The sequence below is a fragment of the Passer domesticus genome, chromosome 18, assembly GCF_036417665.1.
Source record: "Passer domesticus isolate bPasDom1 chromosome 18, bPasDom1.hap1, whole genome shotgun sequence".
NCBI classification, from domain to species: domain Eukaryota; kingdom Metazoa; phylum Chordata; class Aves; order Passeriformes; family Passeridae; genus Passer; species Passer domesticus.
In genome coordinates this window covers 8,522,034-8,549,992 of record NC_087491.1, presented here as the reverse complement: position 1 = coordinate 8,549,992, position 27,959 = coordinate 8,522,034, and the positions used below count along the sequence as shown (strand labels likewise).

General features: G+C 60.3%; 3 protein-coding genes across 5 annotated transcripts in view; 2 read left to right on the top strand and 1 right to left on the bottom strand.

Annotated features, from left to right (window-relative positions):
• Positions 1-30: 30 nt before the first annotated feature.
• On the top strand, positions 31-13,861 carry FIBCD1 (fibrinogen C domain containing 1). Its single transcript, XM_064393295.1, has 7 exons — positions 31-242; positions 5,060-5,536; positions 6,881-7,040; positions 7,681-7,817; positions 12,733-12,829; positions 12,999-13,178; positions 13,409-13,861. Exons 1-7 carry the CDS (start codon positions 171-173, stop codon positions 13,666-13,668), a joined length of 1,383 nt encoding a protein of 460 aa, XP_064249365.1. The 5' UTR covers positions 31-170; the 3' UTR covers positions 13,669-13,861.
• A 4,218-nt stretch (positions 13,862-18,079) lies between these two features.
• Positions 18,080-18,466, top strand: QRFP (pyroglutamylated RFamide peptide). Its single transcript, XM_064393258.1, has one exon. It carries the CDS (start codon positions 18,080-18,082, stop codon positions 18,464-18,466), a length of 387 nt encoding a protein of 128 aa, XP_064249328.1.
• A 4,808-nt stretch (positions 18,467-23,274) lies between these two features.
• ABL1 (ABL proto-oncogene 1, non-receptor tyrosine kinase) overlaps positions 23,275-27,959 on the bottom strand; it is a 77,832-nt gene continuing 73,147 nt past the window's right edge. For all 3 annotated transcript variants that reach the window (XM_064393280.1, XM_064393281.1, XM_064393282.1), the window contains one exon: positions 23,275-26,895. In XM_064393280.1, the coding sequence (XP_064249350.1) occupies positions 25,196-26,895 (1,700 nt within the window). In that variant the 3' untranslated portion in view covers positions 23,275-25,195. The remainder of the gene's footprint in view (positions 26,896-27,959) is intronic.

The following is a 27,959-nucleotide window of genomic DNA, read 5'->3' as shown; positions in this document are numbered from 1 at the left end:
TCCCTCCCTCCTCCTCCTCCTCCTCCTCCTCCGCCGCCGCCGCCGCCGCCCGTCCTCCGCCGCGGCCAGCCGGGCAGCGCGGGCGGGCCGGGGGCTGCGCCGCCGGGGAGGAGGTTTGGGGGGGCTTGTGGGGGTCCGGGCACTTACTTGGGCTGGAAGTTGGCGGCGCGATGGGGAACGAGCGTTGGAAAACCGTGGGAGGAGCCTCGCAACTTGAGGATGGGCAGCAGGAGAAATCACAGGTACGGGGCGGGGGGCAAGGGGGGCGGGGGGGTCAGCCAGCCCGGGGGTCCCAGCGACCCCCCGGTGTCCCCGGCGAGCTTTTCTCCCGGCGCACCCCAGCGTGCCGAGCTTCTCCCCAGTCCCCCCCGTGCGAAGCCCCCCGGGCTGCACCCCCTCCCAATCAATTTGTTAATTAACCTGCGGCCAGCGCTCCCACCCAGCCCGGGGCTGCCCGGCCGGGCAGCGGGCGATGCTCCGGGGCTGCCTCTGCTGAACATCTACACGCTCTGAACTGCTTAAATAACCCTCGAAAAGGGATTTGGCATCCCAGCCCCGCGCTGCAGCCGGACTCACCCCTCCCGTTTCGGGGGTCCCGGCCGCTCCCCCGGCTCCCATCCCAGGTTTTTGGGGGGAGGCCGGCGCTGCGGCGGGGCGCGGCGGAGCCTGCGGTGACACGCGGGGATCCGGCACGTGCCCGAGCCCGCTTGCACATCCCGCTGCACGTGTGCCAGCTCCGCCAGCCCCCCGGCACGGCCGAGCGGCGGCCAGCCCCAGAAAGCCGGGAGGGCTCGGCTTGGGAGGGACGTGAAAGATTCAACCAGCTCCAACCCCTCTGCCGCGGGCGCCTTCCACTAGAGCAGGTCGCTCAAATCCCATCCAGCCCGGCCCTGGACAGTTCCAGGGACAGGCACGGGCAGGGATGCGCGCTGAGCGCGGCAGGGTGGGAGAAGGAGCGCGGAGTAAGGGAAACGTGTCTGCCAGGAGCTGGAGGACAGCACATCCCCAGCCAGCCTGCGAGTGAAGGGAAGGGGAGAGCGCTGGCAGTGCTGCCCTTCCTCGGCACCCAGGAGCTGGGCAAGGCTGGGGGAGCCGCCGTGAGACACGCTGGACCCCGGCTCCGCCACTTTGCTGTCCCCTGACACCCGCAGCAAGGCAAGAGGGGCTTCTGCCTGACTTCTCCCCTCTGCCAGCAGCTCCCGCGCCTCACTGGAGAGGGGCTGCGCACCCCTGACCCCCCGAGAGAGAAACCAGCCTGCCCTCCCCTCCCTGGCAGGGCTCCCTCCCTGTGCACAGCCCGGGATTCGAGCAGTGCCATCCTTTCGGAGCTGCCACCCCGCCGCGCAGGATGGATCCAGCCCCAGCAGCCCTGGGGGGCTGGACAGGGCAGCGCGGAGCCGGGGGGCTCTCGGGGGGCTCCGGGGGTGCACAGAGTTTGCCGAGCAGCCGGTGCTGCGCTCGCAGCTCCGCAAGCCCCGGCGGAATCCCAGCGCAGCCCGCCTGCGCGCTCACCCAGAGCGGCTCCATCGCCATCCTCCCCGTCCTCTCTGCTCTCCGCTCTTCTTCCCCACCCGCAGACTGTGGCAGCGGGGGCAGGCAGGCTCTGGGAGACGGAGGAGAGCAGGAAAAGGGAGCGGGATTCAGTTCGGCCGCTCCGGGAGCGCGGGGGGCGCGGGGGGACACGGCCCCGAGCCGGGCGGAGCGGGGATGGGCAGCGAGGGCGGACAGAGAGCGGTGGAGCAGAGCAAGGATGCAGACGGAGCTGCTCAGGCAGCTCTGAATGAGCCACAGGTTCGGGCTGGGGGACGGACCCTCGCTGCCCTGGGGCGCCCGCAGCGCTGGGGGGACCCCGGCAGGAAGGTGCGGGTGCCTGGACTAAAGTTTGCACCAGGAGCTGAGCCTGGGCGATGCAAACCACACTGTCCACCTGCCTGGGAAGCAGAACAGAGGTTCTGGTTCGTCCCTGGCTGAGGGCACAGCCCAGGGGCAGAGCAGCCAGGCTGCAGGACCGCTGCCTGCCATCCCAAGGCAGCGCTTGCCTGCTGAGCTGGAGAGGAGCAGGGATTTTGGCAGGAGCATAGGGGACCTCCTCATCCTAGAGCAGGTGCAGAGCTCAGCCTCTCCTGCCACCACTCTCCATCCATGTCTCCAGGGAGCAGCCACCTCTGGGTGCCCTGGGGACAAGCCAGCTCATGTCCTTCCCTTCCCACAGGCTGCAAGTGCTGCAGCTGCTTGTCCCCATCCCCAGTCTGGCTGGCTGAGTGGGCTGGGGGCTGCTTTGAGGGTCCTGGTTGGGTCCAGAGCTGCTCAAAGTGTGGCTGGGTCACCCAGGACCCAGCCTCCATGGGTGACCAAGTGTAGATCTACTGCCTGTGCCAGGGCAGGGCATGGAGAGCCTGACTCACCAGGGACACAACCGTCCCTTAGATCCTGCCTGGGGCTCCCTCCAGGCTCCAGAGCAGGTTTGCAAGCAAAGATGTGCTCATCCCAAGCACCCCTCAGTCTCACAGCGCCTGCTCTCCTTAGGAAGGAGTGATTTGAAGACACTGGGACCCCCAGCCCAATGGATATCCCCATCGGAATATCAATAACCAGGGCAGGGGGATGTCTTACAGCTGTCCAAAAGTCTTGACAAGAATTTCAGGAGCTTGAGGCCACGGAACAGACAGTAGGAACCCTGTGGATCATGAGAGGCAGGAGTGTGTGGCAGGGGGTATCTGCAGGGTGCCATGCCAGCAGCTGGGCACTCTGCTGCAGTGCTGCTTTGCTGGGGGGGCTTGGGGGGACCCCCAGCCCAGTTTGGAATGCTGTTGGTGCCACTGGCTGAGTTTGCCTCCTCTCCCCACCGCAGGTTGCCAGGTAACACAACCTGCCAGCAAAATGCCGTGGGACTCCTGAGGCTGCTGCCACTCAGGATCCTGCAGCCACAGGCAGAGAGGATCATTTTGGAAGGGGATTGGCCCCCAATTCCTGTTGCTGGTGGGAGGGCAGTGATTGTGGAGCTTGGAGGCTGGCAAACAGCTGGATACAGCTCCTGGTGTGGCAGCACACCGGGCAGGGCTGTGAGGTTTTGGTGCGTTACAGCCCAGCTGGGAATTGTGTGGCCGTGGAAAGAGGAGCTTCATCCACTCCTGGCTCTGTTCTGGGAGCTCTTACTGCTCCCCAGGGGGACCCTGGGGCCCTGCAGCTCCTCATGTGCCCCTCCTGGGCATGGGCAGCGTTGTAGGGAGCAGCAGCAGCAGCATGGGAGGGCACAAAGTCCTGGAGGTGAGGGTGCTGTCACAGCCAGGACAACCACAGGGACAGCGTCCCTGCTCTCCCTGTAGATGCCAAACCACCTGACATTGGCCTTTGGGCACAGCCACCCCTCCTGTCACTTCTGTGCTTGCAGGGTGCTGAGGAGCCCAGCTGAGCTCAGCTTGGGGTGTCCACAAAAGGATCTGAGCAAGGGCATGTGCCACCTCTGTCTGCCACCATCCTGCTGCTCCTGGGTGTCCCCTGTGCCCCCAAGCCAGGGCTCTGTGTCTACACACACCAGGCAAACTCCTCAAGCCCCTGCTTGCCCAGAGCTGCCCTTATTGCCTTTGACATCTCCTTTTAACCCGCGCCGAGGCGCTGAGCCTGGGGCTGTCTCCTCACAGAGCTCCCTGCAGGTGGCTTCCCACTCATCCCAGGGCTGTTTGCACCTGCAGCCTCACTCCACGGAGAGAGGAGAAAGCCAGAGCACACCCTGGGGCTGGTGGGGATCCTCAGCCCCCCAGGCAGCCCCCTGCAGCTGTGGGGTCACCTCAATGCAAGTGGTTGCGTGAGAGGGAATGAAATGAAGGGTGCTTGAAGGAAGGTGTCACTCCAGATAGATGTGCACGGGAGGGGACAGGGCCTGGGAAATCTTTGCAGATGCAGCAATTTTCCCCTCGTTTCTGGGGAAAGTAGTCTTTGTCTCTCTGAATCTGCAGTTTGCTGCCAGCCCTGCAATTCCTTGTGACAGCCGCGGCCAGGGTCAGGGGGAAATCACAGCCTCTGTCCTGCAGGTGTAACGAGGAGGGGAGGGGACCGGGAGCCCAGGGGACCGGGTGGCAGCTCACACGCTCTGCACCCCCTGTGCTGGCACCTGAGGCTTGGCAGGGAGAAGGCTCTTGGTGGGCACGGAGCAGGGGCCACGGGCTGAGCTGATGGGCCTGAGCAGCAGCAGAGCTGCCAGAGGGGCTGGGGGGGTCAGAGACCCTTCCCACAGCAAAGGGAGTGATTGCTACGGGCTCTCCCTTGCCAGGAGGCTCTGGGACTGATCCAAAGGCTCTGGGAGCAGCTCTGCCCCCCTCCAGCAGGAAATGAGGTGACAAGGGGGATGAAGATAAGTTGCCTGCCATAGCTGGGGGCTGCCCTGTGCAGAGCAGGTCCCCACGACACTCAGGGCAACGTGACCCCAGCAGTGACCCACAGCCACCCGTGCTGCTCTCCCTGCGGTCCTGCCGTGAGGGACACGAGGTGTTTTCCCTTTTTCTCCCCACATTTGCGCCCAGGGCAGCAGGGAGCCCCACACACATCGCCTGGGGAGCCTGGGCTGCTCCAGCAGCCGAGGATCACTGCTGTAAATAAAACATGCCAGCGGAGCCGGCGGTGCCGTGCCTTCGCTCTCGTTATTATTTCATAGCCCGCTCCCAGGCTGCTCTGCTCACTCCGTGCTTGCCCGTGGCCTCCGTGTCCCTGCAGAGCCCCAGGGCTCCCTGGGGTCCTCATCCTCCTTGGGGTCCCCACCTTCCCTGGGGTCCTCATCCTCCCTGGGGTCCCCACCTTCCCTGGATCCCCACCTTCCCTGGGGTCCCCACGCTCCCTGAGGTCCCCACCCTCCCTGGGGTCCCCATCCTCCCTGGGGTCCCAACCTTCCCTGGGATCCTCACACTCCTTGGGGACCCACACTCCCTGGGGTCCCCACCCTCACTCCTCTGCCACCACCCACCCCACGGCCAATGTCACTGCCAGACCCCAGAGCCCGTGCAGAGCCTACCTCGGGGGTGAGGGCATGGGGCTGTCCTGACGGTGTGCCTGTGTCTGCCCGCAGAGGATGAGCTGTGGCTACATCCTGTGCACCGTCCTGCTCTCGGTGGCCGTGCTGCTGGCGGTGACAGTCACGGGGGCCATCCTCTTCATGAACCACTACCACACGCCCGTCACCGAGTCACCGCCCGTCATCAGCACCAACCCCGAGGAGGCCAACGCCCTGGTGACCATCGAGAAAGCCGACAGCTCCCGCATCAACATCTTCATCGACCCCAACTGCCCCAGCGCCGCCGGCACGCTGGGCCGCGTGGAGGGGCTGCAGAGCTCCCTGCTGCGCGCCGTCACCGACCACGACGCCGAGGCCAAGGCCACCAAGAGCCAGCAGAAGGCCCTGCTGGTCACGGTGGCGGACGAGGTGGCCAAGCTGCTGAGCCACGCCGTGCAGCTGCGTGCTGACTGTGATGGCCTCAAGAAGGGGCACAGCGCCATGGGGCAGGAGCTCAGCGCCCTGCAGGGAGAGCAGGGCAGGCTCATCCAGGTGAGCGGGGCTGGCGGTGCCAGGCGGGGTTCCCTGGGGGTGGAACTCCCTGTCCCAGTGTCCCCGGGAGTGGAGCTCCCTGTCCCAGTGTCCCCGGGAGTGGAGCTCCCTGTCCCAGTGTCCCTGGGGGTGGAATTCCCTGTCCCAGTGTCCCTGGGAGTGGAACTCCCTGTCCCAGTGTCCCTGGGAGTGGAGCTCCCTGTCCCAGTGTCCCTGGGAGTGGAACTCCCTGTCCCAGTGTCCCTGGGGTGGAACTCCCTGTCCCAGTGTCCCTGGGGGTGGAACTCCCTGTCCCAGTGTCCCGGGGGTGGAACTCTCTGTCCCAGTGTCCCTGGGGTGGAACTCCCTGTCCCAGTGTCCCTGGGAGTGGAGCTCCCTGTCCCAGTGTCCCTGGGGTGGAATTCTCTGTCTCAGTGTCCCTGGGGTGGAATTCCCTGTCCCAGTGTCCCTAGGGATGGAACTCCCTGTCCCAGTGTCCCTGGGGTGGAATTCCCTGTCCCAGTGTCCCTGGGGTGGAATTCCCTGTCCCAGTGTCCCTGGGGGCATGGCTGCTCGCAGCCCTCAGCATCCAGGGGAGAGCTGCAGGAGGAGCTGAGGTTGAAGGCAAGTGCTTGGGATTTGGAAGCTGGGAAGTGTCTCCCTGCCAAAGCACCCCAGTGCCAGTGAGCCAGGTGTGCAGCCTGCCACACCGAGGGTGTCCCAGCTCCAGGTCCAGTCTGGGAGCTCCAGACAGAGCCAACAACACAGAACCTTCTCAAGGGCAGTTCATGCAGCAATCAGCCCCCTCTCTTTACAGTCCCCAAAATCTCCTGGCCAATGAGCTGTGTGAAATGCTTACCTGAGCATGCCAGGGGTCTGCCAGGTGTCGCAGCAAGATCCAGGGCATGGCTGGGTGCTCCATGCCTGACCCTCCTGGAACTCAACTCCCTCTGCCCAGAGCTGCTTGTTTCTCGCTGCTTCTCTTCTCTTCCCATCCCGATGCTCTGCCACGGCCACCCCGTGTCACTGTCCCAGCCTGGGTCACCTCAGGGAATGATAAAGCTGGCGGCTGCCTCAGGACACGGCTATTCCTGCCGCCTCCGTCATCCCGTCCCCTGCCCAGAGATGCCCTTTATCCCATGGGATTGCAGCACCAATGCACCCAGGTTTGGGGATTTCTCCTCCCTGGTGCCTTATCTGGCCCCTGATCCCTGCCAAAAAGCAGCAGAGATGTTTTATGTGATCTGCTATGGATTTATGTCCCCACCAGCCCACACCCCAGCACTGCTGAGCAGAGCGGCCGAGGGGCTGGGATGTGGAAGGGATTTCACCATTTAACCACAATTCCGTGTCCCCTGCCCGCAGCTGCTCTCGGAGAGCCAGACCAACATGGCTCGGCTGGTGAGCTCCGTCAGCGACGTCCTGGACACGCTGCAGAAGGAGCGCGGCGCAGCCCGGCCCCGCCTCAAGGCTGACCTGCAGCGAGCCCCGGCCCGGGGAGCACGGCCCCGGGGCTGCTCCAACGGTGAGAGGCATCCCTGCCAGCCCCGGCATGCTGGGGCTGCTCCTGGGAGGGGGGATCCACCCAGCATGGGGCAAAGCATCCTGGAGAAGGATTTCATACAGCGCAGGGGCTGGCGGGGAGGTGGAGGAGGAGGGAGAGGGGAAGGTGTGTGCTGGAAGGGGGAGTTCTCACCGTGCAGTTGTCCATAAACCAGCCCAAAAGCCCCTTCACAAACCCATCTGCTCCCACAGAGGGTGGCAGAGCATTCACCTCCATCAGGGATTTATCCCTGCAAGGGATAGAGTCACATTCCTCAGCGCTGGGTTGAGGTGCAGCTGAGGGAGCCTGTGCTGCAGCTGGGAGCCCACAGCCTCCTTGGGCTCTCCCTTGTCCCCATCTGGGTCCCAGCTTGCCCTTGCCCTCTCACAGGGACACGAGGACAGTCCCTGCCAGCTGCTGGGGAGTCCCCAGGGTGGTGGCATCCCCCTTGGCACTGCCCACCCCGAGCATCACAGGAGAAGGGAGGGAAAGAGCAAAGTAGCACCAAGCTGGCAACTAGAGCTGGCAGCAGGGCTGGGAGCCTGGAAGAAATGGCAAGACATTAAATTAGGCCATTAATTAACCAGCTCTCCCCCCACCCCACCCCAATGGCACGCTGCAGGCTCCCGGCCCCGAGACTGCTTTGACATCTATGCCAGTGGACAGCAGGAGGACGGGATTTACTCCATCTTCCCCACCCACTACCCCGATGGCTTCCAGGTCTACTGTGACATGACAACGGACGGGGGCGGCTGGACGGTGAGCTGCCACCACGAGGGGACCCTGCTGATGGCACTGCTGGGCGTGGGACATGTCACTCTGGACATCGGGGGTGCCATCAGGAGGGCAATCAGTGTCAGGGGTGCTGGCTGTGCACCCAGAGCTTCCCAGCGCTGCCAGGCAGAGCCCTGAGCTGGGCTGGAGCTGCAGGGGGGTCAGGCAGGTGCCACCTCTGGAATTTGTCCCTCTCAGCAGGGCCGGGCTGTGCTGGGGCTGTGCTGGGGTGCTGAGGCTGTGCTGGGGCTGTGCTGGGGCTGTGCTGGGGTGTGTGGCTGTGTTGGGGTGCTGAGGCTGTGCTGGGGCTGTGCTGGGGCTGTGCTGGGGTGTGTGGTTGTGCTGGGGCTGTGCTGGGCTGTGTGGCTGTGCTGGGGTGTGTGGCTGTGCTGGGGTGTGTGGCTGTGCTGGGGCTGTGCTGGGGCTGTGCTGGGGTGTGTGGCTGTGCTGGGGCTGTGCTGGGGCTGTGCTGGGGCTGTGCTGGGGCTGTGCTGGGGTGTGTGGCTGTGCTGGGGCTGTGCTGGGGCTGTGCTGGGGCTGTGCTGGGGCTGTGCTGGGGTGTGTGGCTGTGCTGGGGCTGTGCTGGGGCTGTGCTGGGGTGTGTGGCTGTGCTCTGCCCCGTGCAGCCAGTGAGGCGGTGCTGGGGCTCAGGGCACACCCCAAACCCTCACGTTTGGCCTCATCTGAGGCCGGGGTGCCTGGGGCAGCGGGCTGCTCTGCTGATTCACTCCTGTCCGGTTCACTCTGCCGCGGTGGCTGCGATGTGCTGGGATCACACAGGGCAGGGAGCAGGGCTGGGGGCTCTGCCAGCCCCAGCCCGCAGCCCCCAGTGCCCCGGGGAGCAGCTGGGTGTGAGCAGCTCCCCCACCCTGGAGACATGGCTGGGGGTGCCAGTGGGACAGAGAGGGGGTGCCAGGAGGCGGTGGGGTCTCACCAGGAGGGCGGGCAGGCAGCCTCTGCCCTGAGGACACGCTGGGTGAGCCGAGCTGGCCAGCACCCCTCCAGCTGGAAAAAAATCCCCGCGATCTGATTCCCCTAAGCAGCTTTGAGCAGGGCCAGGAGGGAGCTTAGCCCCCCTGCCCCCGGGGGCTGATGAGCCCTGGACCTCCGAGAGCCCACCCTGGGCAGGAGGAACCTCTGGTGTCCGGTGGTACCAGCAGCTCCAGTGGGGAAACTGAGGCACGGCACAGCCGGGGACCTCAGCTCTTGGGGGCTTACAGAGGGGAGAGGGGGACCCTTCTGGCTCCCCAAGGTGCAGAGGGTCCTTGCAAAGCCCGTGCACAGCCTGCAGAGCCTCCAGCAGCCCCAGCCAAGCCTGAAGAGCAGCCCAAGGTGATTAGCGAGGCACTCAGAGGCTTATTCAAAGCTGCTGCAGGCGGGAGGGCTGGGCAGGGGGCACAGCAGTGATTCTGAGCCTGGCAGCTCCGGGAGGCTCTGGGAGTGGGGTGGCACAGACACCAGCTCGGCTCTGCCCTGCCTGGGTCCCAGAGACAGCCAGAGCTGGGCTGGGGTGCACACCCCAGGCTCCTCTCTCTTGGGGCAGCAGAGGCTCCCAAAGGTGCCTGCAGTGCCCTGGGAGCAGGGATTGTCTCAGCCACCTCGGGGGGCTGGGGGTGTGGGGGCACTGGCTGATCCAGGCTCCAGGCAAGCCATGGCACGGCTGGGTGCCGTGGGGCAGAGCCTGGGAAATTTCCCTTCCCTTCCCTTCCCTTCCCTTCCCTTCCCTTCCCTTCCCTTCCCTTCCCTTCCCTTCCCTTCCCTTCCCTTCCCTTCCCTTCCCTTCCCTTCCCTTCCCTTCCCTTCCCTTCCCTTCCCTTCCCTTCCCTTCCCTTCCCTTCCCTTCCCTTCCCTCCTCCTCCTCCTCTCTGGAGCGATTTCTCCTGACATTTGGGCTTATTTGCATGTGGGTGGGTGGGTGGAAGCGATGGCAGCAGCTGAATCAGTTTTGACTCGGAGCTGGGGAGCTGCTGAGCTCAGCTTTGGGCTGCCTGGGCAGCCGAGGCCATGGGGAGCTCAGGAGCTCACTGTCCCCACAGCCTGACGTGAGAGGCAGGTCCTGCCTGCTCCCTGTCCCCCCTGGGGAAGGCTGAGCAAGGCAGGGCTGTTTTGAGAGCCCAGGAGGGCTCAAAAAGTTTCCTTTTCACGTGATGTTGTCTTCAGAATGTCTTTGCAAATGCCCCACGCTCCTCCCAGCGCCCCTGAGCCCCCATTGCTCCTCCTTTGGGGCAAAACCCCCTGGGATCAGCCCCTCAGCCCCAGGAGCAGCCGTGCTCTGTGTGCCCCAGCATCACCTCCCTGGGCAGCGTGTGCTGGGAAATGCTGGGGAAGCCAAAGAGTGCAGGAGAAAAGGCTGTGCCAGCAGGACAAGGGCTCTGGTGACATTAAGTGACAGCGTCCAGCCTCAGGGGCACCGGCTGTGCTGGGACACTGGTGGGGACAGCCTCACCAGTGCTCAGCCCCTGCTGGAGGGGTCCCAGAGAGGGAAGGGGCTGGGCAGACACTGGGCTGGGTAAACCCCAGGCAGGGGCTGGGAGCAGCCACAGAAACACGTTCTGTCTCCAAAGGATGTGCTTTATGTGCCACCACAAACAGGAGAGGACAATTCTGCTGGCAGGGCAGGCAGGAGCAGCTCCTGGGACGGGCAGTGCTGCCAGCTGTGTGCCCACAGGCTGTCCCAAGGGCCTGGCACGTCCTGGGGACTGGCTCTGCACTGCCCAGAGCTTCCTCCCTGGCCGAGCCCAAGGATGCTCTCCCTGCTGTGACAGGCTCAGAGCACACCCTGGGGACAGCCCTGCAGGGTCTGCCAAACCTGGCCCAGGAGCCTGAGCTCTGTGCTGCTGAAGTGACGGCTGAGCATGTCCCCACACTGGGGCTTTCAAGCCCTCCAGGAGTTTGGTGGAGCTGAGGGAGAGGAAGCTGCCGGTGCCACGGCAGGCACAGCTTGGTGTTCCTGCTTTTCTCTTCTTTTAACCCATTTTTCCGGGTTTGTGGCTTTGCAGGAGCCTGTCCCTGCCCCACAGGGGCAACCGGGGGAGGCAGAGAATGAGGGAGATAAATATTTCAGCCTTGCCTTTAAAAGAAGGGAGGGAAATCCTTTTTGCTTAAGAGGGGGGTGATGCATATTTGATGAGGAGGAAAAGAGCAGCGAGGCAGGGCTGGAGCACCATGAGCCCGCGGGTCACTGGTGCACCCAGCATTGCCAGCACCCCCAGGGGGGACCAGGAGGCTCCCACAGCCCTGCCTGCACGTGGTGGGTGCACACAAGAGGCACAGAAGGGGCTGTGCATGAGAGATGATGAGGATGGAGCAGGAGACTCGGGAGGACACAGGAGCTCACCAGCACCAACCTGGTTTGAGCCCCCTTGGTGGGCAGAGGGGCACTGAAGGCTTCTCCTGGGGTGATTCTGAGGCTCAGGCAGTGGAGCCCTGTCCCACACGCTTCCCTGGGCACCACTCAGGCAATTGGCCTATTTAGAACCGTGGTCAAAGCCGATTAGGAGGGAGCTCTGGTGCTGCAGCCACCGCCGTGCCCAGCGCCAGCCACGGAGCCGCTGGTGCTGGGGAAAAGCAGCTTCAGGCCCCTGGCCAGCCACGCTGTCCCCCTTTCCCAACAAGCCTGAAGAAAGCCCCTTTAAATGGGCTTAACCACGGCTTCTCAAGTGCTCAAGGCGAGGGATAAAAATTAAGGCTCTAATTCTAGAAGGTAAGTACAGCAGGATCAGAGCTGTGCCGTGCCCAGGAGTGTGCCGGAGCCTCAGCCAGCACCCCCAGCCCCCAAAACACCCATCTGGGGCAGGGCAAGCACTGAGAGGTTCACAAGGAGGTTCTGCTTCACACGCCAGGATGAAACCCTGTGTGGGAGGGCAGAAGCAGCCGGGGGAGCAAAGCATGGAGGCTTCCCAGCCAACTTCAGGGCTCATCCCCATTCCCCAGTCCTGGGGTGCTGGAAGCTCGGCTGGGCAGCACAGCCCAGCTCTGAAGATGGGGTGCTCTGGCCCCGGGGCTGCCGGAGGCTGGGAGGGCTCTGCCTAAGTCACCCCAGCTGTCCCCACCACGGCCTCGGCAGCGCAGAGCTCAGTGGGAGCGGGGCAGACCTGCTCAGCCAACTTTAATGCAATTAATCCAGAGCTGGAGGCTTAATTAAGTTCAAATGGTCGGGCATGAAGCAGCATTTTCTGGATCGCTGTCAATAAATCAAACCCAAAAAGTATGGATAAAAGGGGATGAAACACACAGGGCACACGGGCTGATGAGCAGATGGGAGAGAAAAGGGAAAGGCTCCGAGCAGAAAAGCTGCACTGAGCCCTGGGATCTGGCTGGGATCCGGGGGCTCTGCAGGGCTCAGGGCCGTCAGCAGGCAGCTCCACAGTTAATTTCTCTGGGAGATTAATGAGGCTGTCACAGAGATGATGTTTTATAATGGGGTGCCTGCCCAGGAGAGCAAGGAGATCCAGGAGGAAGAAATCAGCCCCGCTGGGTTTTCACAGATCTGAGCACCCACTGTTGGCAGGAGAGCTCACAGGGCAGGACAGACCTGGGGCCGTGCCCTCCTGACTCTGCTCCCCGGGCAGGAGCAGACCCGGCTGTTGGGAGGCAGCTGCAGGGTGCCCACCACTGCAGGGACCCCGACCACTTCCCAACGAGCTTCAGGTTTCCTCAGCTCCACTCACATTTCCAGACAGAGGATCCCGTGACGGGTTTTGCCTGACTCGCCCACCCCTGGGATGGAGCATTTCCCCGGGGAGCTCATCCCTGTGCAATCACTGAGCCGACAGGGTTTAATTTGTGCCGCTAATTAGGCAGTGTCAGGGAGGGGTGGGCAGCTCGGTGGGCAGCAGGGGGTGCCTGGGGCGCGCAGGCTGGAGCAGCCCCGCAGCTGATGCTCTGTGTGTGTCCCCAGGTGTTCCAGCGGCGGGAGGACGGCTCCGTGAACTTCTTCCGTGGCTGGGAAGCCTACCGGGACGGCTTTGGGAAGCTGACAGGAGAGCACTGGTTAGGTGTGTGGGGGCACTGCTGGCTGCTGGCAAAGCCTGCGCTCCCCTGGGGTTTCTTTGCCACGGAGGGGACACCGAGACCCCCCTGCACAGCACCCAGGGGCTGGGAGAGATGGGCTGGGGGCACCCCATCCCTGTGGGATCCCCACACTGACCCCTTTCCCTCGGGCAGGGCTGAAGAGGATCCACCTGCTGACGGTGCAGGGCAGCTACGAGCTCCGCATCGACCTGGAGGACTTCGACAACGGCACCGCCTTCGCCCACTACGGCAGCTTCGGGGTGGGGCTGTTCTCTGTGGACCCCGAGGAGGACGGGTACCCCATCAGCATCGCCGACTACTCGGGGACAGCAGGTGGGCAGAAGGACGGGGTGCTCACCCCATCTCCTCGCTGGGGTGTTGCAGTGGCCTCTGGCAGCAGCACTGGCTGCATCCCTGCGGCCTTGGGGAGATGGGGAGGGGTGAGGTTGGAGCCCCATTGTTGGAGCCCCACTGGGGTGGGTGGCCAGAAGAACCCCACGGGGCAGGGCAGGAGGAATCAGGATTCCTTTCCTGCCCATCAGGATTCCTTTCCCCTGGGACAGGTGACTCCTTCCTGAAGCACAACGGGATGAAGTTCACCACCAAGGACCTGGACAACGACCACTCGGAGAACAACTGCGCCGCCTTCTACCACGGCGCCTGGTGGTACCGCAACTGCCACACGTCCAACCTCAACGGGCAGTACCTCAAGGGCCACCACAGCTCCTACGCCGACGGCATCGAGTGGTCCTCCTGGACCGGCTGGCAGTATTCCCTCAAGTTCACCGAGATGAAGATCCGGCCCATCCGGGAGGAGAATTAGCTGATGGCATGAGCCCCCCGCACCGTGCCCGGCCCCTGCCCTTCCCCAGCACCCTGCAGACCCACTCCCTCAGCTGCCATCCTCCCCGTCCTCTCCGAGGGCTTGCCCACCTCTGAGGGGCCCCTGGGGAGCATCTGCTGCCAGTGAGGGTGGCTTTGGCCCCATGGCACCCACAGATGTTGCCAGACCTTTGCCTTCCTCTACCGTGGCTCCCTTGCAGCCAGAGCAGGTGTCCTGGCCAGAGTGTGACCCTGTGCTCGTGGCTGGGGCAGAGAGGATGCAGGTGTTTGGGCAGAGGTGCCCAGCAGGGTCCTGCAAGGAAGGAAGGGGCTGCCTGCAGGGAAGGAAGGAAGGAGGGAGGGAGGGCTGCAGCAGCCCAGGCAGGCTGAGCACCTCTGGTCACCTCTGCTCTGGGCACTGACACCTGGCAGTGGGCTTGCCAAGCTGGCAAGGGGCTGGGGACACTTGTCATGGGGAGCCCCAGGCCCCCCAAACCCCCAGGAGTGGGATGAGGCTGCTGCTCCACAGCTCCAGCTCCCCCCATGGTGCTACTGGTGATGGGGGGCTCGGCTGGGTCAGCCTGACCGTGCCAGCAACTCCTTCTCTGCACTGCAGAACGCTCTCCTCTGCCCCTGCAAGGGCAACGCAGCTGGGGAGGGACAACCACCAGCTCCTCAGTCCCTGTTGTCCCTGTCCTGACTCCTGGAGCCCCCCAGCAGGTCAGGACTCCCCAAAGTGAGCCAGAGCAGCGCTGCAAGGACGCACACCCAGAACTGAGCATGGCATGGAGCTGTTTTGGCAGTGCTGGGGGAGCAGGGAGCACAAGGAAGAGGAGGAGGCGAGGAAGGCTCACCTCCCAACACAGCTCTGCCTGCATTCCACAGCCCCTCCCTCCCAACCAGACCCACTCGGATTCACACTGAACTTTCACCATCCAAAAGCTGTGACCTTTCCCCAAACCCTCTGGGCAGCTCAGCCACATCTCCCAGTGAGCTCCCTCTGCTCGCTGCTGGCCTGGGCACCCCTGTTCATTCCCACCTCGGCTGAGCTGCAGTGCTGGCTCGGCACCTGCAGATATCCAAAGCCTTTCATTTCCTCAAATCCCGTTAAGGTTTTGCAAAAGAGAAGCCCCAAGTGGGGCTTAGCATCTGCAGGGCCCTGATAACCAGGCAGCAGCACCAGCCGGCCCAAGCAGGAGCTGCCATGGGCTGTGGGACTGATGTCTCCTGCTGGCTCCCTGGAAGGACTCAAATGGGGGATTTTGTCCAAAAAAAACGAGAACCAAATGTGAGCAGACTCTGGATGGAGAGGGGAGGGGATGGACAGAACTCTGCCACCCTTTACATCATTCTCTGCCTGTGCTGCAGCAGAGCCCTGCCCCAAGGAACGCCATCAGACAGACAGATGGACTGAGGAGGGGAGGAAAACTCCCTGTCTCCATTTCCAGGGGAGCTTAAAGCACGGGGAGATCAAAGGCTCAGCGTCCCAACTGTGCCAGGTTTGTACTTCCCTCTGTGATTCTTTTTTTTAAGCCTTCCCCACCTCGGATCTTGTGCTGGACAAGATCTCTCACCCGCTGGGTGAGTGGCTGTCTGTCTGCCCTGGCAGAGAAATGGACAAACGATGCACTGGGATCACCACAGCTCTTTGCTCTGCCAGAGAGATCCTTCAGAGCCCTCAGCTGAGGGAGAGCTCTGAGTGAAGGGCACTCAGCTCTGCACACTCCATCCATGCCCAGAGCTGCTCAGGGCTTTCTGGAACAATGGGAACTGGGGGGACTCAGCAGTGGCATTTCTCAGCACAACAGCAGGAGCCCTGACAGCTTCCAAGGAGCTTCCTGCATTCCAGTGGACCTTTCTGGAAAGGGTCCTGCCTGCACCCACCTTTATTTCCGCTCAGTTATTTTGGTGGATTAGCTGTAGCTGGGTTTTCTGGTGCTTTGGGCAGGAATGCACGTGGAACCATGTGCCAGGTGGGAAGGCTCATCCCCCCCAGACCCCTCCACTGGCGTTCTGCCGTGCCAGGGAGGGAAATCTGTACATTGGTTTGTTGGTAGCACATCCTTGTGTAACTGCCTGTGTCACCCAGGACCCCCCAGAGATTTGTTTTGACTTGCACGAGAGGTATTTAATCCATGCCAAGGCGCAGGATTTCCCAGGATTATTCCCAAGAGCTCATGCATTGCTCCATGGCCCCGGATTAGGTTAAACCCATCCGTGGTGACACCTCCCTGGGAAGGGGAGGGCAGGGCTGGCTGGGGGTCTGGGATGTGGCCATGGACCTTCCCAGAGAAGCCCTGGGCCAGGCCGTGGTGTGTAGCAGTGCTGTGAAGTCTAGGTCGTGTGTGAGTGTGTCCAACGCTGTACATGTGGACTTTCTAAACTCCTTAATAAAAGGATCTCATCGTTACCCACCGTGTGACAGCTGTGACAGCGCGGGGACACGGCCAGAGGGACAGCAGGGGAGTGACACTGAGTCACTGCAGCTCCTTGCTCTGCTGGGGATGGCTCCTTCCCCGTGCCAGGCTCAGGGCACAGCACCCTTGGGGACCTGCCCGCCACACCAAAACCACTCTGTGAAACAGGAGGGGGGCTGAGGAGGCTCCCCAGGGCTCCAGCCCAAACCAAGGCCCTGCAGGACCTTGGGGTGGCCCTGGGACTGGGACTGGGAGGGTGCAGGTGTCTGTGCCCGACGGACAGAGCACCCAGTGATGTCCCCAGTCCCTCCCTGCTGCCCACCCCACATTGCACTGCCACAGCCCCGGACAGACCTGGAGGGGACAGCAGGGTGCCTTGGGGACCATGTTCCAGCACTGGTGGCTGTGTGGTGACCAGGGAGGGTGGGAGCACTTGGGCATGTCCATGTGGGGCCAGGCCCTGGGCGGGTTTGGGGTCTCCAGTGGTGCCTGTGCACACAAACAGACGGGTGGGACCCCCAAGAGCTGCACCAGCCAGATGAGGGGACACACTTGAGACCCTCCACCCCAGCAGCATCCCTGACAGCTCCCAGGGACACAAGGCCAGCTCCCAGCTGCTGCTCCAAATGAAGCAGCAAACAAAGGCGGCGCGTTAATGAGCGGTGTTGCCGCGTTCCCATTGTGGCAGCTCCACCAACCCCTGTCCCCTCCGTCCCCTCTCCAGCTCCCTCCCCGAGGATCCCACCCTCCTCTCTCCGTGGCCACACGCCCAGGGGGTGACATGGCAATCACTGCCCGTGGCTATTTAATGGCCCAAGGAGAGCTGGCCGCTCAACCGGACCCAGGGCGGGCAGAGAGGTGCCAGGAGTGGCAGCACTGGGCAGCACCGAGGTAAGCAGAGGTAAGTGACTGCTGCCCGTGGGTCTGTCTGTCTGTCTGTCTGTCTGTCCCCTGCCTCGATGGGCAGCACAGCCAGGGAGCAGCCAAAGGCTGGTGGGAAGCAGCTGGGGACCCACCAGCACCCCCTGACCCCAGGATGGGACTCAGAAATTTGGATCCACGACGGGCAACGGGGTGCAAAAAGGGAGAGAGCAGAACAGAGGCAAGGTGTGACAAAGGTTGGGGAGAAGCCTGAAGTGAAACCTCTGGGCTAAGGGGTGTTGGGAAGGGCAGGCAGGGGCTTGAGAGCACCTGGGTCTGGTGCAGGAGTGAGAAACAGGGCAAGTGTGGAGCAGACAGCCTGGCCCAGCACCCGCAGCAGCTTTTAAGGCAATATATAATAATAGTAATAATGATAATAATCATAATAGTAGTACAACCCGTTTCCTCTCTCTGAGCCTCTGTGGGAGGAGGAAGGGAGGCCGAGCAGCCCTGCCCTGCTGAAGGTCCAACCCCAATATCACCCCCTGCCCGCGGCACCGCACGAGGCTCGGGACTTCACTCCCTTCTGCTCTGCTCAGACCCCTCTCCAGGGCAGCTCCGAGCCCCATAAAGCACAGGGATAAAGTGGAGAACCTTCCTCTGCCCCTGCGTCACCCGGGCACAGCGGGCAGGAGCCGCTCGTGGGGACGATCAGGGTGATGCTCCCGCGGTGCCTGCAGGAGGAGCGGGGAGCTCCGGAGCCCCATCCCTGTACTGGGCTGTGCCCCCATCCCTGCCCGGCTCTGAGCCCCCATCCCTGCACTGGGCTGGGAACCAGCGGGCAGCCCCGGATCCCCATCCCTGCCCGGCTCTGAGCCCCCATCCCTGCGCTCGCCTCGGGGCAGCTGCGATGCTGCAGTTTGTGATCGCGGCCCCTCTCTGATGAAGGGCAGCATCTCTCCAGGAGGCAGGGAGGAGCTCGGACCCTCTCTGGAGCTCCAGAGGCTGCAGAAGGAGCAGAGGATGCTCGAGGGGCGGCAGGGCTGCTTTGGGGGGGCTGCAGCAGGGATGGGGAGCTGCCCCAGGATCTCGCTGCTCCCCTGACATTCCTCCCCTTTCCTGTCCTTCCCCCAGATGAGAGCACCCTACTCTCTGTCCTGCCTCCTCCTCCTGAGCCTGGGAGCCTGCTTCCCTCCCGGCGAGCGGTGGGAGCCGGCAGAGGCCGGCCCGGGGGCTGTGCTGGGTCCCGGCTGGCAGGCGGCCGAGGGCCGGGGTCCCGGCTGGAGGGCAGGGGCGAAGCGCCGGAGAAGCGAGGAGGAGCTGGATGCGCTGCTGAGCATCGCCCGGGAGCTGCGGGGACGCGGCGCGGCCGGGGCCGGGGCCGGGCCGGGCCGGAGGGGGGGCCCCGAGCCGCTGCCCAGCGCGGGGGAGAAGCGCAGCGGCGCCCTGGGGAACCTGGCCGAGGAACTCAACGGCTACAACAGGAAAAAGGGCGGCTTCACCTTCCGCTTTGGGAGATGAGAGCCCGGACTCGGTTCCGCGCCTCCTGCGGGTCCCCCCCGTCCCGTCTGTCCCGCCTGGGTTTGCTCGGACTGAAGGGTTTTGCTGCTGGGGGTGCCCTGGGGAGGGGACGCTGCGTTTGCTCCACTCCCAGATGTTGTCTAGCTCTCCCATCCCTGCTCCCGACAGATGCAATGGAAGAAGAGGAGGGTGCCTTAAGGAGAACTCACCAAACCCCTTCCCTGATCACACCCAGCTTTTGCCGGGGCACGGGGAAAGGGCCTGGGGCTGGCTCTGCAGGGCTGGCAGAGAGCAGGGCTGGCACAACGGGATGGGCAGTGCCAGGAGGGCCAGGCAGCAGGGCTGGAGGGTTACAGCAGGATAGCCTGGTGCTGGTAGTCCCCAGAGACTGTCTGTAGTCCAGGGCCAGCCACCAGGGAGGAGAGGGTCCCCCAGAGCTCTCCACCGAGCCGCTGCTCTCCTGCCTATTAAGGAAAAGTCCCTCCGGCAGCAAATTCTGCTTAGTGTCAGGATGCCTCTCACCCGAGGCAGCTCCTGCCTGCAAAACCAGGGCAGAGCAGCAGGGCTTGAGAGAATCTTGTCCTTAGCAACCCCTGGGGCGAGCACAGAATCCTGTCCTGGCCCCACCAGCCCTGCCACAGCCCCACAGCCTGCTCATGCCCCAGACTCCTCACCAGGAGTGACGCCTGACCTTCAATGTCCTTGTCACCACCCAGCTCCTGCTGGCAGCCTGGCCCTTCCCAACGCCTTCCTGGCCTCGTCACCACCTAACCCCAGCTGTAGCTGCTGCAGAAGGGTTGAAACAAGAAGTTCTGCACCTGCCAGGACCAAGGGAGGTGCTCAGTGTCACTGCTGCTCCAGTCACCAGTGACCTTTGGGAACCATCAGCCCCAAAAGCCAGCACAGGAAGAGCCCCAGCCACTGCCTTCCCCTCTTTTGGGCAGATTTAGCTCTGCCAGTCCCAGTGTTTTCTCTGTGCCTGCCAGAGGTACCAGCAATCAGAGCTGTAACTACCTGCTGCAGGCACTGATGGCAACTCACACCCCGAGCCACGGCTGATATTTCACTGCAGGCACAAAAATGAGCCTGGAGATGATTTGCAAGCGCTGAATTGCACCCTCAAAAATCAGAGACCGTGGCAGGACTTGGTTGGGGGAGTAAAAAGATTTAAAAAAAAACTTAAATCAGGCTGCAAGATGTGCATTGTAATATCCATCAAGCAGACAGACCACTTAATGCAGTCGTGCTGGCAGCAGGAGCAGTGGCTGAGCCTGGATGGAGGAGCTGGAACCCAGGGGAGAACAGTGGTGGGCCAGCAGGTCCAGGGAGCAGTGGAGGCACAGGACCAGGCTCAGGGACACAGAGAGTGCCAGGTTTGACTCTCAGGTGAGGACGGCTGCCAAGGTGAGGACGGGCATTTCCTTCCCCTGCATCCCTGCAGCCTGAGCATCTCGCTCTGGGGAGCACAGCAGCGACCACCCAGGGCACTCGGGGCGGCTGAGCCCACGCAGACCCGCACCCCAGGCACCCCCAGCCCCATCTCCGTCCCTCCCCACTCCTGCCCCACCGAAGGATCCCCTCCCGTTCGGATCCGGACGCAGGCGCCGCGCTCGCATCGCGCAGCGGAGACGGAGCTTCATCGATGTTTCCATGGCAACGACCCCCCCTACCCCTTTCTTTCGAGTGTTCAAACCATCAATAAACACGCACTGATCAATTTTACCCTGCGCTGAAGTCGGGGGGAGGGATGGGAGGGAGGAAGGGGAAGAGTTTTGGAGTAACTCTGGGTTCGTGAGGGCTGGTGAATCCCAGGCTTTGCTGTGATGGATCATTGCAGGGGAAAGTGGCACTGACTGCTGCGGGAAGGGAGAGGAAGCCTGCTGGGCAATGCTGTGGCTGCGGGGATGCCTGGGCTCCTGCACTCAAGCCCCGGAGAGGAACAGGCTCAGAACAGCCTCATAAAAGCTCTCACATAGCGAGGCTTTGATTGATGTGCAATAACCTCTGCGGAACTCACTGGAAATTGGAGCACTTACCTGGCAGGTGGGACAGAGCTGGGCTCAGCCCCCACGCCTCAGGGCTCCTTGATGGGCAGCCTGGTGCCAGCAGGGCAGTGCCATCACCCTCCTCACCTCTGTCAGGAAAGGGGCTCCTGCCAGGCTGTGACACGGGGCAGGTGAGGGGCCATGGCACCCCTGAACTCCCCCGAGCACACCTTAGGGGCCTGGGAAGAGCAGCATTCCAGGCTCTTGATTACTGCTCCTTGGTGCTTACTGCTGGGGAGGGGAGGGAAAACTGAGTGGAAAATAAGTGCCCAGAGCCTGGGGGTGTAGCTGGGAGGAAGGAAAGGGGAACACGCCAAGAACAACCCCTGAGGGGCTGGAGAGCCCACCCTGAACACCGGACAGGATATCTCCCACAGGAAGCTAGACCCTGCCAGCTCCTCTCCTCCTGAATGGGGGAGCAGCTCCCGAGGGGACACCCAGATCCTGAACCTCTCTGAGAGGTGGAGAGCTCAGAACTCACCCACCACCAATCCATAAGGAGCTGGATCAAACAAGCCCTGGATTCCTCTGTTCTGGCCAGTGGAGTGAGACAGCAGCGCAGGCACTGCCACCACAGCTGGGACTGCCCATGAACAGCCCCCTCAACCTTCCCTGCCCAGCACAACCCTTGGCCCTCCCCTGCTCTCTGCTCCACTCCCGTGGGCTGCCCCTCACTGCTCCTCCACCCCGGGCAGAGCTGCAGCACTACAAACACACAACAAATGTCAGAAACCCCAAGGATCCTCTGCAGAGGAAGAGCCCGGGTTAATTGCATCCCAGGGACTCATGAAGAGGCTCTGTGCATCATAACTGGGTCACGCAGGCTGCAGGAGCACAGGTGGGACCTTTGCAGCAGAATAGATGCCAGGACAAACACAGAACCCTCAACAAGGGGGCGATTGCTGGGGAAACGTTGAGCACAGCCGGGTTTGCAGGTCAGCTTTCTGCTGAGCTGGATCATTGAGCACTGAGCACTGCCAGGGAGGACAGCCCTGAGCCCGGCCTCAGCACTGAGATGGCTGAGGGCTGTCCTCACCCACAGCTTTAGGGGCACTGGCACTGCCAGGGCATCAGGACTGACCAGGAACTGACCCAGGAGCACCATTCTCAGCAGCCCACCCAGGCCAGGTGTCACCCTGGGACAAGGAGTGTGTGCCACTCTGCTGCCAGCCTGCTTTTAGTGCACAGGGGATGGCAGGAACCCTCTCCTCAGAGGTGACACTGTGCTTAGGGTATTTCCCTCTCTTTCCAGTTGTGAAGGGATGAATGTCAGCCAAGGGAGAGGCTGAGGGCTGTCCCTGACCATCCTGGGGCACAGGCAGTGGTCTGGCACACCTGAAAATCCACTGGCCCAGCCAGGCTGCCGTGCCAGCCTCACCATAAAAACATGGGATTTGTAAGAAAAAGAGTGGGCATAAAACACTGACCACATTTTACATCTCGTGACAAGCAACTTCTCAACAAAAAGCAAAATGACATTAAATGAAAACTTAAAAGAGTGAACATTGTAATTTCAAAGACACGAAAACCAAAACAAAACCACAAACACAGCTATTTTTCCCCCAGAGCACTCTCACTTTCAAGCTCAATAGCCTTGAAAATTGGAGCAATCAAACTGTTAAATGCATCGATCTGTTAAATCAACTCCTACTGTACTCAGCTAAATTTAGCCTTTAATCCCCTCTCTCACTCCCAACACCAAAGATCCAGGGGCTTTCCCCAGCCAGGTCAACCAGCCTCTGCCTTCCCACGACAGCACAGACCAGTCCCTGAGCCAGCAGGGATGGAAATCACCAGGAGTGACAGCATGTGGGGCAGGTGAAGCTTCTCCATCTTCCCTCAGCTCCTCACCATGTCCAAGTTTGGAGCTTTGCCAGGGTGCTGGTCACAATCCCACCCAGAGCTCCCAGAGTGCTGCAGCCCTGCTCACTGCAGACCCCTTTATTGTGCCTGTGCCCTGCCAAGTGCAGGCCATTAATTTAGTTTATATTCACCAGCGCATCCTCCTGCTTCTCCTTCACCTTCCTCAGCCTCACCAGCAGCCAATGCAGCTGCTGTCACAGCAGGCCAAGGTTTCCCATCAGCCTTGTTCCCCCAGCTCAGATCCCAGTGCCAGGAGCCACAGATTCCACCAGGGACTTACTGAGGGGATTAGAAATGCAGAGAACTGGGTTACAACCCTAAAACATCACTGTGGAACTGTGGGACCTCAGGCACATCACACACTGTCACCTGCCCTTCTTTTCTTCTCATCCTTTTTTAGTCTTCAGCATCTTCATTAATCAAAGCAGTGGCTGATTTTAGAGGCTGCTCAGTACCTGGAAATGTCCCTCCCCTGAGGTTTACTAGAAAGGCTGAAGGGAAACAGAAAATAAGAACGGGCAACCAGAAATGAGGGAGGGAACTGTATGAGGAGAGAACTCATGGGTCATTTCATAGCAGAGGAGGAGGAGGAAAACACAACAGCAGCTGAATAACAGAACACAAACCATTAACAGATGAAAAGTTTAGTCAAATCTCTGATATAAATCTCCTTGAAAACAACAGCAAAGTCTTTGATTCAGAAGAGGTGATGACACAGTCTTACTCTGTGCATCTCTCTTCTCTCCTGACTTTTCAGAGCCAGATCAAAGGAACACAGGACCATCCCACTGTGCTGCAGGGTCACAGTGAACCACCCAAAAAGAGAACTCCTGGTTTTGGATGAGGAGTCCAAGGGGAGTCAGCTGGGTTGGAAAAGCCTCACTAACAGACAAACACGAGTTTTCCTCAACATTGATTTATTTTTAAATATACTACGCAAGAGAGACTGGAATAAAAAACAAATCAAAAAAATGGAAATAGAGAAAGAGAGAAGAATTGAAAGTCATGTACAGAAACAATCTGTACTGGACTAAATTAAAGGGGAAACGACCCCCTTAAGTATCACAGAGATGAAGGACAGAGCTATTTACACACTGTAAAAAAGACAAGTCTACAAAAGTGTGTAATAACAAGATACAAATGTATAATATAGTGGCACAATATGTTATCAAAGTAAAAACAGTACCTCCAGGAAAGAGACAATTCAAGGGTTGGGGTTTTTCTTACATTTTTAAAGGCAGCCTGTGGTAGAAGTGTGTATTTTCTTTTGAACATTTGTCACATGTTAAGTCATGGCTGTTTGTGAGGGCGAGGAGTGGCATGAACACACACGAGTGAACTACTAGAAATCATATACAAAACAAACAGTTCCAAAGAGAACAGCATAAAATACAATTGAAGGCAATTAGTGTTTAAGATACACGAGAGGGGTCACGAGTTACAGGGGAACAGAGAATGGGAAATGTGTTTTTCTCATGTTTGGAACTGTTAAGAGGAGTTAAATTGCACTGTTAATAGCCCTAAACCTTGTTCTTTCACTATTGTCACCAGTCACAGTTAGTTCCCAGCATTAATTGGGAAGGTCAGGGGACCTTGGCAAGGAAGGCCAGGAGTCTTGCTGCCAGCATGTTGTGGCAGTTTCCTCGGGAGAAGCACCCCAGAGAAGTGTCTGCAGCCTCCCCAGATCCTTGTTTGATGCTGGATGGAACCACGCTGGCAGGAAGGCAGGAATGCTTTAACCCCAGAGGACTGGCACTGGAGCTCCTCCCAGGGGTTCCAGGGGCACAAAAGGGAGGCACCACAGCCCCAAAGACTCTGCAGGAGAGCAGGGGCCAGGCTCCATCTCCCTTCACAAAACAAACAGCTGGAAATTCAGCTGGAGACACAGCAGCTCTCACCCACTGCGGGGTGCTGGCTCAGCCAGAGGCACAGTGGTGCCTCAGAGCTCACCCCGAGCCACCCCTTCCCACTGCCACCCGAGCTCTGTGACCCCAAAGACCAGCCTGATCGGTGTCAGACATCACCAGAGTGCCACACTCCTCCTCCAGACCTGTTCTGCTGCTGAGGGGGATCCACAGACAGGCTCCTGGGCTGAGGCATCAGCGGGTGCTGCCTGTGAGCCCAAGCAACTCACTGGGGCTCAGCAACACTGAGAAACTACTGAAAACACAGAAACGAAGGGTAGCAGGTGCAATCAGAGGAAGAATTTGGGCAATCATCACTTGTAGCATTCTGTCACTAAAAAAACCTTACATTAATAATTTCCCCCCTTCCCTCCCGAGCACCAAATCTGTTGCATTAGTGTCAGGTAAATGTCAGACTTGGGCCAGGGCCATGTGCTGGGCAAACTCTCCCAAGGAATGCAGTGGGTATATTGCTATCCAAACACTCATCCTCATGTACAGGAGGGCAGAGGAAGGGGATAAAAATGCAGTACAAAGTCCTCCTGAGGAGGAGGTCATCTCAGTGTCCACCAGTCTGGCTTCAGCCTCAACGGTCTGTCCAGAACAATAAAATATTAATAAAAAGGCATGGTGTGACATCAGCATTTAGACTTGTAGTCCACAAGGCAAGAACTCCACAGATAAGACGATTACAAGTATATGAAACACAGGGAATCTGAGTTCAGAGGGTGGGAAGTGCCTCCTGAACACAGCCCTGCCCTTTGGAGCTGGGGTGTCCGTTCACAGTCTGCGTCCTTGGCACAGCCCTACCCGAACACCCCTCTCCTTTATCAGTCCACACGTTACTCTCTCCACAGCTGGCTTTGGCCCATTGTGATTGATTGATTCACTCGTTTGTTTCCCAGCCTGGTTTCTTGCTACCTCTGAACAATGTCGCTGATTTCTTTCACAGAGCTGAGCAGTTTGCTAAAGTCCTGCGTGGCCGCGGGGCCGCTGCCAGCGGTGGCGGGGCAGATCTGCAGCTCCCTCAGGTTGTTCTCCAGCTTATTGATGGCCTCCCGAAAGGCAAATTTGTTCCTCATCTGCTGAATGGAGTCCACGTAGCTCACGCAGAAGGTGTAGAGGTTCTTGCCAGCCTCCAGGACGGCGCTGTGGCTGGCCATCTGCTCAGAGTTCTTGCTGATGGCGAGCCGTAGAGCCTCGGTGCTTTCCAACACCACCCCCTTGGTGATGGTGCCACTGGCAATCCTCTCCGGGGGCTGCCGGGTCTTCCTCAGAGAGACCCTGGTGGATATGAGGGGGATGAAGGCTGTGGATGATGCCTGGTCCCCGCCTGGGGCAGAGGGTAGGGATGAGGAAGAGGCAGCTGGGGTTGCTGTGCTCAGCAGCAGCTTTGTAGAGGACTGTGGCTTTGGTACAGAGGGGATCCCCAGCTTTTTCACACCTTCCCCTGACTGGTTTGGCTTGACAGCATCACTGCCTGCAGCCTCTCCAACCTGAGTCAACTGTTTGGATTTCGGCCCAGACACCACATCTGCTGCTGCTTCATGGCTGGGACTGTGAGAAACCTTCCCAGGCTTGGCAATGGAGGATGAAGACAGTGGGAGTGGAGGGGCTGGTTTCAGCTTCGATAACTTCCCTTTGTCCTTCCCTGCCGACTCCGAGGTCTGCTTGAGCCTCCTCAGGCGTGGCTCCTCAGAGGAAGCTTTGCTGGCCCCCACGAACCCAGCAGGGTTGGGTTTGGCAGCAGAACCTTGCTCCATCATCACAGTGGTACCTAAGGCACTGGATTTGACTCCATCATCCTTGTGGAGCCCGCTGGAGGAAGGAGGGGCAGCAGGCTGCCTACGGCCAAGTTTTGGCGTCAGGGTGGGAGGGCTGGAGCCAGGGCTCGACTCTGCGTCTTTGAACACATCATCAGCAGTCTCTTCATTCTTCTTAAGCAGCCGTGGAGGAGGGGTCACTGTTCCCCTGACAGCAATGTCACCCTTGCCCTCGTTCGCCCGCTTCCGAGGCAGCGCTGGCTTCTCACTCTTGTGCCCCCCGAAAGTGGAGGAATCAAACTGGCGTCCCGTGGACTGCAAATCCCGAGGCAGAGTCACGGATTTCCACTCTGTGTCCTTGGCTCCATGGGGCACGCAGGAGGCTGAGCAGGACCTCAAGAAACGCTTGCTGGAGTTGGAAGTGCTCTCCTCCTCACCAGCCACCCCTCGACTGCTGCTCATCGTGCTGGACTTCTTCCGCAGGTGGGGAGATAAGAACCCAGAGTTGCCAGCCACAACCCCGTTGGTGACACCAGCCCCATTGCTCGGGCTCTGGAACTTGGAGGGGTCAGCTGTGTCTGCAGGGGGGGCAATGAAAGCCCCGTTGCCAGCATCCCTGCACTCCTCCTCCCCGCCCGCCCTGCGCTCCGGGTGTCCGTCCATCTCCCTGAAGGAGCTGCTCCGTTTCGGAGGGGTAGGGGCAGTTTTCTTCTTCTTCTTGATCAGGGCACTGAAGAGGTTGTGCTTTTTGTCTTTTGGAAGCAGCCGCTCATCTTCATTCAAACTGCTCTCCAAGGCCACCCTCTCCTTCCGTGGGAGCAAGGGAGAAACAGCAGGTTCATGATCCAGGAGGTCTGCAAGGGAAAAGGGAAGTTTGCTGAGCATTGCTCAAAGAGCCAGAATAACCCATTTTCTTACAGTATGAAACCAGTGCAGCACCTCCAAAAGGTGCAGGTTCTCTAAACAGACACAACTTCAGAGCAGAAATAAAGCAAGTGCAGCCACACTCAAGCCTGGACTGAGCATGGTCCATGATCCTTCATCCATTCATTCCTGAGGTGGCTGCCAAACTACTTTCCCCGTGGGTTTCTGACTGGAAGAGCAACATATAAACACTACATGTTTGTGTTCAGATTCCCCTCCTCACATCTGGAGATTTGTCTAAACTTCACACTGTGAAGAAGATAAATAGGAAGCAGCCTTTGCTTTAGTCCCTGTGCTATTGCTGTCTTTTGAATTGCTGACCCTCTGAATTAATAAGGCACCTCTGTAACCCACCTCCATCCCCAGGCTCCTCGTTCATTTTCCTGATGTCATCCTTTGTGGGGAATGCAAAGAACTGTTTCATGAGCAGAAATTGAGATCAAGATATGACACCTCAGGTTGTACCACTGAGAAGATGCTCAGCTTTGTGCAGCAACAGAGAAAAGGGGCAGAGCCAGCCTCCTTCAGCAGCGCTGCTGCGGAGGGAAGCGATGGGGTGACCCTCTCTCCACTTACAAGCTGTACTTAAAAATGAATAATGGTTTATAATAAATTCATAGAGAGTCCTGAAGGTCTCTGTGCTTGACTGACAGAGGGGCTCGTTCCCAGGCCAGGCACTCCAATGGCATTCTAATCCAAAGGAGGAATGCCTGCAGGGCAGCATATACATTTACAGCTTGACTAGGCAGCAAGAAGGGAGATGAAGCAGAGTCATAAGGAAGGATGCTTCTTAGTCACAAACTGGTAATCATCATGCTATGGGTAGGATTTTGGCTGAGGAATGGATTTTGGTTGAGGGGAATGAATTTGAAAAAAAATATTTGCGTAGTTTGAGAAGACAACATGTTTGCACAGGAACACTGCAGATGCACCATTCCCAGGGGACCCAGAGGGACCTGGACAGCCAGAAGAGCCAGAGCATGGCCTTACTGAG